This window comes from Engystomops pustulosus, chromosome 3 (assembly GCF_040894005.1).
Source record: "Engystomops pustulosus chromosome 3, aEngPut4.maternal, whole genome shotgun sequence".
Taxonomy (NCBI): Eukaryota; Metazoa; Chordata; class Amphibia; order Anura; family Leptodactylidae; genus Engystomops; species Engystomops pustulosus.
Window position 1 is genome coordinate 41,945,560 of NC_092413.1, and position 13,758 is coordinate 41,959,317.

Genomic DNA, 13,758 nt, shown 5'->3' on the forward strand with positions numbered 1-13,758 from the left:
GGTCAGATCGGTTTAAATCTACTTACTACAAATAATTTTTTTTAAAAACTGGCTGGGGAGAAAAGGGCTGGGGAGAGGATTATGGGGGGGGGGCACATTTGGTGGGGGTCCTTTTCTGAGTGACAGGTCCTCTTTAAGAGTACTTTCTGACAAATACTCGAAAGGACTAAAGAAAAATCCCATTTAGGAATACCAGATCTAGTGGTTGGACGGTTTCTTGATATTCCTTTCAAAAATCTCATAATCCATCTTTGTTCGGCCAGATGGTAGTCAAAACAGATCACCAGGGATGAGATATGGATCTTTAATGTACTAGGTTTCAGACCCTTAGAATATCCTTCTTGTAGGAAATCTAAAATTTCAGCAATATTTGGAATTTTTTCTATGTCTGGAAAGACATTTTCACACCAATAAATACATTTTCCATATCTTGAAGTATATTTTAGTAGTCACAGGTTTACGGGCAGCAGCCAAGGGGTGGATGACTTCATATCACAATCCTCCAGCTAAGGGGAGTTCCCTTTCAGGAGTCAGGCAGATAACCTTAGGAATTCTGGATCCTGATAAAGAAGTGGGCCATGATATAGGAGGTCGTGACTGATTGGTAGTAGTAGGGGGGCTGAAACAGCAAGTGATTGGAGAAGAGGGAACCAAGGTTTTTTGGCCCAGGTAGATCTTCTGAAGCAACCTGGGTATAAATGGTAGGGGCGGGAAGGCATATGCCAGACTCATATCCCAGTCTTGAGTATTTAGACCTGTTGGGTTGTTTCAGGGAGAAATGGGATATATTTTTTTGCCTGAGAGTTCTTTCTTGAAGCAAAGAAGTCAACCGATAACCACATTTGTGAGTTAGGAAGAAAAATATGTCCTTGTTTAGGGACCACTAGTACGGATCTAGCCTTTGTCTGCTTAGAAAGTCTTCCATCTGGTTTTCTGAACCCTTTCAAAAGACTGCCAGTAAAGAATGCAAGTGGTTGTTGGACCAGTGGAAAATTTTCCTAACGACATCCATCAGGTTTGAAGATCTTGTGCCCCCCTGTCAGCATAAATATGCCACTGCTGTCACATTCTCCGACAAGATTTTTACTTTTCTTATGTTTAGAAGAGGAGGGAGTCTTTTTAGAGTTTCCTAGACTGCCGTCAACTAAAGTTTGAACACTGTCTCTTCATGCAGCCCCTGAATATTTCTGTCCTGAAACATGGCTCCTCAACTTGTTTGACTGGCATTCGGCTGAATTCCTATTTATGGAAATGGATTCCACAGTACACCCTTCATCAAATTAGCTTCTTTTGTGACAAAAATATCCTTCGGAGGAATGTTCTGAAATCTAGATGATCTGGGTTTTGTCACAGATTCTCAGGATCCACCGTTGAATTATTCTTGTGTGGAAGTAGGATGGCCTGGTAGCTTCATGGCGGACCTGATGCTGCATGAGGACTTCTTCTGGAATCGATGAATGAGGGGTATAAGAATCTTCCAGCGCTCGGATGGTACAGCCTTTTTTATCAGAAGGGAAGTTGTAGAATCTGCTACTTTAAAAAGATTGTCGAAGTAGGGTATTGCTAACTGAACTCATAATTAAGTACCGTATATTCCGGTGTATAAGACGACCTGGTGTATAAGACGACCCCCCTACTTTCCTGTTTAAAATATAGAGTTTAAGATATATTCGCCGTATAAGACTACCCCTTTTCCAACGCATACAAAACACCGGTAAAAATTTAAAAAAAAACAGATTTGAATTTAACATGGTCCTTTTTTTTAATTTCAATTCTTATGACATGCAGGTATATAGCAGGAAAACTGTCGCTCATAAACATAAGGCATACAACAACAACATTACCATTACAGCACAGCCCCCAGCAGTATACAGCACAGCCCCCAGCAGTATACAGCACAGCCCCCAGCAGTATACAGCACAGCCCCCAGTAGTATACAGCACAGCCCCCAGTAGTATACAGCACTGCCCCCAGTAGTATACAGCACAGCCCCCAGTAGTATACAGCACAGCCCCCAGTAGTATACAGCACAGCCCACAGTAGTATACAGCACTGCCCCCAGTAGTATACAGCACTGCCCCCAGTAGTATACAGCACTGCCCCCAGTAGTATACAGCACTGCCCCCAGTAGTATACAGCACAGCATTAAAAAATAAATAAACTTATATACTCACCCTCCGGTGGCCCCGATGTTCGCGCGGCTCGTCTTCAGTGTTCCGCGCCGCCATTGATCTTCCCCGGCAGGCGCCTAGTATGACGCGCCGCTGCTGACGTCATACTAGGCGCCGCCCCGGGGAAAAACATGGCGGCGCCTAGCAGAGGAAAGAAGACGGCGCGGTGAGTATGTCCCATGCGCATCGCTGTGAAAACACCCGCGATCGGTGCTAGCACCGATCGCGGGTGTTACCGGTAAGCCTTTGCTGCAATATGCAGCAAAGACTTACCGGCTATGGAGAGGGCTCAGCCCGTGAGCCCTCTCCATGCAGCGCGATCCGACCGCGATCGTCTTATACGCCGTCATTACCGGCGTATAAGACGATTACCAGCGTATAAGACGACCCCAGAGAAGACAGAAGATTTTTCTGTCTTCAAAAGTCGTCTTATACGCCAGTATATACGGTAGTTGACCTTGAGGAGAAAGAACTGCAAACCTTAGAAACTGTTTAGCAGATATGGTAGTATGAGTCCTTTAGATCAATGGTGCACATAGGCGCCCCTAATGGTACCAGCAGAGTTGTGGATTTTATTGTCTCCAACTTGAAAAGTCAGTACGTAAAATCCTTATTTAGCCGTCTGAAATTGATGCTTAGATGAAAGGCCCCCTTCAGCTTCTTCACAACAAATAGTGGAGAATAAAAACACCTGTATTTTGTCTTGAGAAACTGGAACAATCACTTTAATTGATAATCGTGTAGGTTTTCAAATAAAAGATCCATTTTTTTGTATGGTTGATTAGAGATTAGAAATGTTTGTCAAGAGGGAGGAGCAAAATTCTATCTTATATATTGAGGATCCGGGGATTTGTGATGGACTTAGACTACGTAAAGAAAGATAGAAGATGCCTCCCCCTTGGGAGTCACTGTTTTTTTTTTTCTGGCGGGGAAAGTTTGAGAATAGGTAGCCTCTTCCTCTACCCATTTTAGTATAGGACCAGCGCCCTTGCTTCCTTTTTCCTTTAACTTGGTCCTTAGTATCTCAAATTTTTTAAGAGGAATAATTCCGTTGTGTCTTCTTTACTTCTGGGAATCCTTTTTCCCTATTGGCTGCTTTTTCTAAGAGATTATTTAGTTCAGCACCAAACATGTTATCACTTGTGAAGGAAATGTTGCATAAACTGATATTGGATTTAACATCCCCTCCCCATTGTCGCTGCCATACTGCCCTACGGACCGAGTTTGACGCGGTGGTCTACCTTGCCAATAATCTGATACTCTCTTCAGAGGTCCTGGCGACTGAAGTGGCTGTTGTTTTTGACTGTAGGTTACGTATGGCCGAATCTCAGATTTCCTGAGCAGGCTATCTGCTTTTCTGTCCAGAGGGTCTTGCAATTGAGATGCGTCCTTGAAGGGCAGGTCTGTTTTTTAAACAACCTTAAAGATTTGAATATCTACTATAGGTATTTTAGCCCAAATTTCAGTTACCTTTTCATCGAAGAGGTCTGTTTTTAAATTAGTTGGCGATATTGGCTTTATTCTCGAGATATTTCCATTCTTCTTGAATTATATCCTTTAATGGTTGGTTAATTGGAAAAACTCTTTCTTTTAGATTTAAAGCCCCCGAATAGCTCATCTTGAACTGATTTAGGTGCAATCACATCTTCCACATTTAATGTGTTCCTAACTGCTCTTAGGCGGTTGTCCAGGTCATCATTAGAGAAGAGTAATATCAGAAGAGCTTGTAGTTCTAAATATAAGAATCACCATTAAGCAAATCCTTCCATGAGCAAGAGGGAGCCGCTAATTCATCTCAGTCTGAGCACAACTCCACTATTATTGTTGTTTTGGGCTCAGATTCAGGATTGGGGGTCTTTGAACTCAAAAAATCAACATGGCAGATTGAAAATCCCATCTTAAGACATTCAGTACATAAGGCTTTGGAATAAGAGTCAGGCAGATTAGTATAACACATAATACATCTCAGAAAAATCTAAACTAATTTCATCTGACCTTGCTAATATTGAATGTGGAAATGTGACGCAACAAGAATGACACTAGGACTACAAAAGCAGGTGGCAAGTAGCACTAGGACTGAAATCTGACAAAACAATTGTATAATTTGACACTAGGTTCTTGGGGAACTTGCCTAATTTTGAATGGAAGACTGGTAAACTCAGCTAAAGAATGCTAACAATGAAAATTCTGTGCCAAAATGTATTGACATGTTACATCATAAATCTGGAGTCACATAATACACAAAGTCATTTCTCTCCTATGCATCAGGGTATTACTCTACATTTCCGCTAAAATCTTTTTCCAAAAATAACGATCATTAGGAATATGGGGCAATTACAAAACTCTTCCTCCCCAACTCTCTTTTGGTATTAAACACTTAAGTTACAATTAAAGGTGTTTCATTAAAACCCTATTTAACAGGATAGGAGAAGGGACATCCAGATCCCTTGGTTGTCCATCTGCAAGGACCATCAGATACATTATACAGATTCCTGATGTGTCATTACAGAGCAAAGAAGTATCCCAGTGTATGCATATACAGTGGATATATTGTCCTGTTCCTCCTCTCCACCCTGAAAGTGGAAGGAGTGATAAGGGGAAATGTGAATGTATTTATGTATTTTTATGCATATTTTTTGTGTATGTGTGTTTTTACTTTATATGTCCTCCATGAGGTCATAATAGACCCTTGTGGGACATTTTACCTTTTTTTTTCCCCCAAGTTTTCCCCTGTAACTGCATCTATAAGAGCCTCAGTTACAGAGGGAAACTACTCTGATGTTAATCAGAGGTGTACTGGGTCAGATTAGACCCAGCCGCTCTGATTAACTCTTTAGACACACATGACAGCCAAGTCCATAGAACCGAGCGTCTATAGAGCGCGATGCTGTGAGGAGTGGAGAAGGGATAATAAGCCGCATCTCCCTAGGTTCAGAGACGGGGTCCTGCTCCTGCGACCAGCACGAGAGCGGTAGAAAACTGCAGCATTGTCTTTAGGCGTCAGTGGTCAAGAACTGTCCAAGCATTCTCCCTGCAATGTGAGAACCAGCCTACTTGGATTATCTACTGATTTCACAAGCGCAACTACTATCTCAGCCAACTATAAGGCTAAATTCACACCGTTGGGGCTGGGGAGAGAATGAGCACCCCTCTCCATAGAGAATCATGGGCAAAGGCGCAGTATTCCGGTGAAAGATAGGATATGTCCTATCTTTCTCCCAGCTAAGGAACGGTGCGGTGCCGCACCACACCACTCCCATATGGCGCAGTGTGCTCATTGCCTTCTATGGGGGACGTATATATGCTGTATGTACGTCCCCCATACCATAGAATGAATGTAGCCGATGGAAACAGCCGAAACTGTAGCCGACAGTTCTTCTGGGTTCAGTGACTCCCATAAAGGTAGAGTTATATAAGAAGCAAAGAACAGCAGCTTTTGCCCACTTCCAAAACTCCTGAGCACCTCGGACAGCCAGGCACAGGGCTAGCGCCATCTCAGCTGTGACGGTAATAACCGGAGGTGACATTCACCACGTTATCACAGGGATGGCGCCTCTGTATGATGGCTGCAGAGGACGCGTTCTTCCGTCTCCCGCCACAGGTTTGCAGGCCGGGCCCCGCCCCTTTCCGATCATGTGACCGGAGTCTCCGTGGGGTAGCGGGAGGCCGGGTGTTAGCTGTCCGCTCCGGTACTCGGTGCTGTGTGCGCTATGTGTGAGGAGCCGCTCAGTCACCGGCCGCTGCTCTTACCTCAGGATCTGCGCGGGAGACTGTACGATGGCTTCATCCGGGCTCAGGTACAGCACCGGGTATAGTGGCCGAACCTCAGCCGGTGCATGTGAGCGGAGGCGGATCCTGACACAAGTTTTTTAAACTTATACCCCCCCTGCAAAGTTGGGTTTCCCCTCATAATCTAGTCCCTACTATAAGCGCACCCCCAGAGCCTCCCCACCTGAGCACATTGGAGCAGGTTGTTTTACATTACATAAAAATGCCCCCAACTTTTGTGCATTGGAGAAACCGCAAAAGCGGAGAACAGTGACCGCTCGAGCCCTGGGACAATAGAGGGAATATTCCCCCTGATGGGTAGTGGCGTCTACGGAAATATTGGTGGTGTTTTTGTACTTTTGTCTGACATGATCCGTGCAAGAGCCAGGACTTGTCGCTTCATTTTAATGTCCATGTGTATGAATCCGGTAATGGCGCTGGAGCACATGGGGAAGGTCAGTCTGATACCCGAGCGCACAAGGCGTTTTACTCTAGTCCCCCCGTTCTAATGATTTTGGTGGCTCTCCTCTGCACCCGTTCCAGTTCTGTTTCCTTTGTAACAGATAAAGTGCAAAAACAAGTCTCCACCAGCGCACCCAGGATAAGCTATTTCCAGAACAAAAAGCTCAACACATGCCCAGCCGCCAGATCATTCCCATTCCCCACTGTCTTTACCCAGGAAGAAACGATGGGGAATGATACAAATTCTCTTTGGAATGTCAACAGTTTAACCCAGGAAGAGGTACGGCGCCGCCTCACAACCACTAAGATAGATAAATCACCAGGACCAGATGGCATACGGGTGTATGCCATGTTCTGCATGAATTATGTACAGTGATAGACATATCATATATTTGAAGATTCACTGAGAACTGGTTATGTTTTATAGGACTGGCGCATAGCAAATGTGGTACCAATATACAAAAAAGGATAAAAAACTGGAAACTACAGACCTGTGAGTCTAACTTCTGTGGTAGGGAAAATATTTGCGTTTGTTAGAGATGCTATCCTGGAGTATCTCACTGTGCATAACCTTATAACCTAGTGTCAACATGGGTTTATGAGAGATGAGTCCTGTCAGACTAATCTGATTGGCTTTTATGAGGAAGTAAGGTCCAGATGGTTTTGGGGGATGATGTGGATGTTGTATATTTGAACTTTGACCGTGCAGCATACAAGGTTGGTACATAAAATGAGACTGCTTGGTCTAGGGAAAAATCTGTGTATAAGTAATTGACTAAGTGATAGAAAACAGAGGGTCGTCATTAATGGCACATTCTCAGATTGGGTTGACGTTACCAGTGGAGTGCCACAGGGGTCAGTATTGGGACCACTTCTTTTTAATATTTTATTAATGACCTTGTAGTCATTAATAGTCACAGTCACATTTCAATATTTGCAGATGATACTAAGCTGTGTAAAGTAATAAATACTGAGGTCGATAGTTTAGCATTACAGAGGGATTTGTGGAAGCTTGAGGAGTGGGCAGAGAAATGGTTCATGAGGTTTAATGTAGATAAATGTAAAGTTATGCATTTGGGCCATGAAAACATGGTTTGCAGCCAGATCCTGTTGCAGTGAGCTCTGCAGATTTTTGTGGCAGATAACTTTTAAAAAAGCATTAGCAAAGCGAGTGTATGAGCTTGGCGGCGAGTGTGCATTGATCTCAAGTGTGTGCAGTGTCTTAAGTGTGACTTACGTTTAAGGGACTTAAGTTTGAGGGGCTTTAGCAGGTAACTTCTGTGTTCTGTGTTACTCTGACTGTAAATTCTTCTTTCTGTGCATATTTCTATTGTAATCCCCATTAGAATAATGGACTCCATAAGTGGCATTGCTACACGGTGTACATCCTGTGCCATGTATGCTTTCCTTGAACAGCCGTTCGAGGGGGAATACTGCTGTGTGGGGTGTGTGAAAATTGCTCATCTGGAAGCCCAGATTCTGGATCTAAATGAGCAAGTTTCAAGGCTGCGGGCAATTGATAATATGGAACGAAGTTTGCTGCTCCTGGAGCACAAACTCTCTGGGGAAGATGGGTGTGGGGAGGGAAGTATGGAGGTGCAGAGTGAGGGGGCAGCTAGTTGGGTAACATGTAGAAGGCGGGGTAGAGGGAAGAGTTGTAGAGAGTCTAGTCCTGATCTGGTGCACCCCAATAAGTTTGCCAGGCTGGCGGATGAGGGGGATATCAGCTCTGGGGTAGCAATGCTGCAGAAAGATGTGGCCGCTAGCAACCAGGGGAATGTGTGCTCCAGTAAGAAGGGTAATGGGAGCACAGGCAAGGTCAGACAGGTGCTGGTAGTGGGAGATTCCATTATTAGGGGAACACACAGGGCAATCTGTCACAAAGACCGTGCATACTGAACAGTGTGTTGTTTGCCGGGTGCTCGGGTTCGGCATGTTGCGGATCGGGTTGATGGATTACTGGGAGGGGCTGGTGAGGAACCAGCGGTCATGGTCCACATTGGCACTAATGACAAAGTAACAGGTAGGTGGAAGGTCCTTAAAAATGATTTCAGAGATTTAGGCCATAAGCTCAGGGCAAGGACCTCAAAGGTAATTTTCTCCGAAATACTGCCTGTACCACGTGCCACACCAGAAAGGCAGCGGGAGATCAAGGAGGTAAATAAGTGGCTCAAAAGTTGGTGTAGGAAGGAGGGGTTTGGGTTCATGGAGAACTGGGCTGACTTTTCTGTGGGCTACAGGCTCTACAGTAGGGATGGGCTGCACCTCAATGGGGAGGGGGCTGCTGTTTTAGGGGAAAAAATGGCTAGAAGGTTGGAGGAGTGTTTAAACTAGAGACCTGGGGGGAGGGCAACTACACTTGTGCAGGGCAACTAGACGGTGTACATAGAGAGCTGGGAAGAGCCATAGTCCATGGGGGAGGAAGGGGGGCTGGAATGAGATTGGGAAATAAGGACAAAAGGAATATGGACAGGGAAAACCATATAAAGTGTATGTACACAAATGCCAGAAGCCTCACAAACAAAATGGAGGAACTGGAACTCTTGATGTTGGAACGGAAATATGATATAGTGGGTATCAGCGAGACATGGCTGGACAGTAGCTATGACTGGGCTGTTACTATAGATGGATATAGTCTTTTTAGAAAGGATCGTATAAATAAAAAAGGGGGAGGGGTTTGTTTATATGTGAATTCTTGCCTCAAGCCCGTCTTGCGAGATGACATCAGTAACGCACATGTGGAGTCCCTATGGGTGGAGATAAGGGGAGGGAAAAAGAATAATAAAATATTACTAGGGGTTTGTTATAAGGCTCCAAATATAGTGGAGGCAGCAGAGGAAATGCTGATAAGTGAAATGGATGCGGCTTCAAAGCATGGTGAAGTACTTATCATGGGGGACTTCAATTACCCAGATATTGACTGGGGGGCAGAAACCTGCAGGTCCTTCAAAGGTAGCAGGTTCTTGTCAACAACAAAAGACAATTACCTGTCGCAACTAGTCCTGGAGCCAACAAGAGGGGGGGCACTGCTGGACCTTATCCTTACCAACAGACCTGATAGGGTATCAAAACTACAGGTTGGGGGGAACCTGGGGAATAGTGATCATAATATCATTGATTTTGTATTACGCTTTACTAAGCACGTTAGTGAAGGGGCAACCAACACTCTAAACTTCAGGAGGGCAAATTTTCATCAACTAAGGGAAGACCTTAAAGGCATAGACTGGGATAATGCTCTCAAAGACAAAAGCCCCCCCCAAAAATGGGACTTTTTCTCATATATTCTGAAAAAGTCCTGTGAGAAACACATACCTTATGGGAAAAAGCATAAAAGGAACAAGAAAAAGCCTATGTGGCTAACTAGTCTTGTAAGGAAAGCAATAAGCGAGAAAGATAAAGCGTTTAAGGTGCTAAAACGTGAAGGTAGCGATGAGGCATTACAGGATTATAGAGAGAAAAATAAATCATGTAAAAAGCAGATAAAGGCCGCAAAAATAGAGACTGAAAGAAATATTGCCAGGGAGAGCAAAAATAATCCCAAATTATTTTTCAAGTATATAAATGATAAGAAACTAAAAACAGAGAGTGTGGGTCCCCTTAGAAATAACATGGGGGTCATGGTGGAAGGAGATGAGGAAAGGGCCAATCTACTGAATGTCGCCTTCTCAACTGTCTTTACCCAGGAAAATCCCCTGGTGGAAGACACAATGAGGAATAATGGAAATTCTTTTTATAATGTCAACAGTTTAACCCAGGAAGAGGTACGGCGCCGCCTCGCAACCACTAAGATAGATAAATCACCTGGGCCAGATGGCATACACCCCCGGGTTCTGCATGAATTATGTACGGTGATAGACAGACCGTTATTTTTAATATTTGAAGATTCACTGAGGACTGGTTATGTTCCACAGGAATGGCGCATAGCAAATGTGGTGCCAATATACAAAAAAGGATCAAATAGCGATCCTGGAAACTACAGACCCGTGAGTCTAACTGCTGTGGTGGGGAAAATATTTGAGGGGTTTATTAGAGATGCTATCCTGGAGTATCTCGCTGTGCACAACCTTATAACCCAGCGTCAGCATGGGTTTATGAGAGATCGGTCCTGTCAGACTAATCTGATTGGTTTCTACGAGGAGGTAAGTTCAAGACTGGATCTGGGGGACGCTGTGGATGTTGTATATCTGGACTTTTCAAAGGCATTTGACACCGTGCCACATAAAAGGTTGGTATATAAAATGAGACTGCTGGGAATAGGAGAAAATCTGTGTATCTGGGTAAGTAATTGGCTTAGTGATAGAAAACAGAGGGTGGTCATTAATGGCACATTCTCCGATTGGGTTGATGTTACCAGTGGAGTGCCACAGGGGTCAGTATTGGGGCCACTTCTTTTTAATATTTTTATTAATGACCTTGTAGTGGGTTTACACAGTCAAGTTTCAATATTTGCAGATGATACTAAGCTGTGTAAAGTAATAAATACTGAGGTCGATAGTTTAGCATTACAGAGGGATTTGTGGAAGCTTGAGGGATGGGCAGAGAAATGGTTGATGAGGTTTAATGTTGATAAATGTAAAGTTATGCACTTGGGCCATGGAAACAAAAAGTATAATTATGTTCTAAACGGTCAATTACTTAGTAAAACTGAGGCTGAAAAGGACTTGGGGGTATTGGTGGATGGTAAACTTAATTTTAGTGACCAGAGCCAGGCGGCTGCTGCTAAAGCAAATAAAATAATGGGATGTATCAAGAGAGGAATAGATTCTCATGATAAAGACATAGTTCTGCCCTTATACAAATCCCTGGTCAGACCACACATGGAATATTGTGTACAGTTTTGGGCACCAGTGTATAAAAAGGATATAGTAGAGCTGGAACGGGTGCAGAGGAGAGCAACCAGGATTATTAGGGGAATGGGGGAACTAGAATACACTGACAGATTAAAAAATTTGGGATTATTCAGTTTAGAAAAAAGACGACTGAGGGGAGACCTCATTACAATGTACAAATACCTGAACGGACAGTACAAGGATCTCTCCAAAGATCTTTTTATACCTAGGCCTGTGACCAGGACAAGGGGGCATCCTCTACGCCTGGAGGAGAGGCGATTTTACCATCAACATAGACAAAGGTTCTTTACTGTAAGAGCAGTGAGACTGTGGAACTCTCTGCCGCATGAGGTTGTTATGGCGGACTCTATGTACATGTTCAAGAGAGGCCTGGATGCCTTTCTGGAGAGAAAAAATATCACGGGTTATGGGGATAAAACATTTAATTCTTGAAGGTTGGACTTGATGGACTTGCGTCTCCTTCCAGCCTCATATACTATGATACTATGATTATGTTCTAAACGGTCAATTACTTGGAAAAACTGGAGTTGAAAAGGACTTGGGGGTATTGGTGGATGGTAAACTTAATTTTAGTGACCAGAGCCAGGCAGCTGCTGCCAAAGAAAATAAAATTATGGGATGTATCGAGAGGAATAGATTCTCATGATAAAGACATAGTTTTGCCCTTATACAAATCCCTGGTCAGACCACACATGGAATATTGTGTCCAGTTTTGGGTGGTAGTTTTGTTTAAAAAGGATATAGTAGAACTAAAACAGGTGCAGAGGAGAGAAACCAGGATTATTAGGGGAATGGGGGGATTAGAATACACTGACAGGTTACAAAACTTGGGGTTATTCAGTTTAGAAAAAAGACGACTGAGGGGAGACCTCATTACAATGTACAAATACCTGAACGGCTTGTGACCAGGACAAGGGGGCATCCTCTACGCCTAGATGAGAGGCGATTCTACCATCAACATAGACAAAGGTTCTTTACTGTAAGAGCAGTGAGACTATGGAACTCTCTGCCGCAGGAGGTTGTTATGGCGGACTCTATGTACATGTTCAAGAGAGGCCTGGATGACTTTCTGGATAGAAAAAATATCACGGATTATGGGGATAAAACCTTTATTTAATTCTTAAAGGTTGGAATTGGTGAACTTGCGTCTTTTCCCAGCCTTCTCTATATACTATCAGATCCGCATTTTTCGCAGCTTTTACATCCTTTCTTCTCGCGGAGCCTGAAGCCAACATTTGCAATGCCAAGATGTGGCAGAATCGCACCAGTGCACGCTACAGAGAGAAGGCGATTGCGGTGCGTTTCTGATGCTTGTGGGATTTCTGCTTGAGTACATTCCTCAGCCGTTTCGCAAAAGGGTTTTTTAAAAGCCCGAACAATTCCTTTTAATACACTCCACTCCCCATACACTTGTCACGGAGGTGGCATAGAGCAGAGAAAAAATTGTGGCACCTGGGCAGGAATTGCAGGCTTAGGCTATATTCACACGAACGTATGGGGGACGTATATACGGCCGCCATATATACGGCCGATATACGTCCCCCATACACTTCTATGGGCGCACGGCACCCTACGGGAGCGGTACGGTGCCGCACACGTGCGGCACCGTACCGTTCCGTACCCGGGGAAAAGATAGGACATGTCCTATCTTTTCCCGTAATACGGCGCCGTGCGCCATAGGTTGCTATGGAGAGGGGCGGGGGTGAGCTGCGCTCACCTCCTCCTCCTCTCCCCGTACACTGCCGTTGCCCGCTACGGTACGGGCGGGCAATGGCAGTGTGAATATAGCCTTAGGCACGAGAAAGTGGTAGAACTCAATGGAACTGCAAGCTGCGCATGTTTTGTGAGCCTTCTGCGGACCCTCCTAGACGTGGATGTGAACGTGTTCTGCCATATGGCTTTTGTGTAGAAATAATCTTACTTTGTATTTTTTTCTTTTTTACCGACTTCATATAAATCCAACAATCTCAATGTCTCGTTATGAGATTAGTGACCTAGACTGAATAACGAGATGGCATATGAGTACAGCCTTGTACGTGATACTCGCAGCCCTCTGAGACCTGAGTTTGTTGGACCTCGCTATGATAAACTCTTGTCATTGTCACTTGTAGCTTTTGCACAACTTTTATACAAAAGTAAGAGCCCCTTCTTTTCAGCTCGGCACAAAGTAAATGAAAGGCGGCTGTGAATGGATCTCCTACGTGTAGTCATGAGCTGAAAGCAGCCGCTGCCATGACTCTAATACATGCACATTTATAAGTGGTATCGTGTTTTGTTCACCTTTTGTACTAGCGTGTACAATTGTTAAGTGAGAAATGATGTGCGCACTGTGCCGATCCTGTGGTAAAAGTGCTTTTTGTTTCTTTCTTTTTTTGTGTTTTTCTTTTTGTCATTTATTAATTTGTTTTCCCCTCTAACAGGAAAAGGACTTCCGAATCAGGGTCATTTTGCCAGCAGATTTACAACTACAAAATGCCAGGTACGGCACTCAATATTTCATTCTAAAA

At 44.1% G+C, this 13,758-nt stretch overlaps 1 protein-coding gene across 2 annotated transcripts in view; it reads left to right on the forward strand.

Annotated features, from left to right (window-relative positions):
* The first annotated feature begins 5,724 nt into the window (after nucleotides 1-5,724).
* The window catches only part of FANCL (FA complementation group L), a 51,480-nt gene continuing 43,446 nt past the window's right edge, over nucleotides 5,725-13,758 (forward strand). The window contains exons 1-2 of one of the 2 annotated variants that reach the window (XM_072140597.1): nucleotides 5,725-5,772; nucleotides 13,672-13,730. In XM_072140597.1, coding sequence (XP_071996698.1) covers nucleotides 5,731-5,772; nucleotides 13,672-13,730 — 101 coding nt within the window. In that variant the 5' untranslated portion in view covers nucleotides 5,725-5,730. The other variant, XM_072140596.1, reaches the window with a different exon arrangement.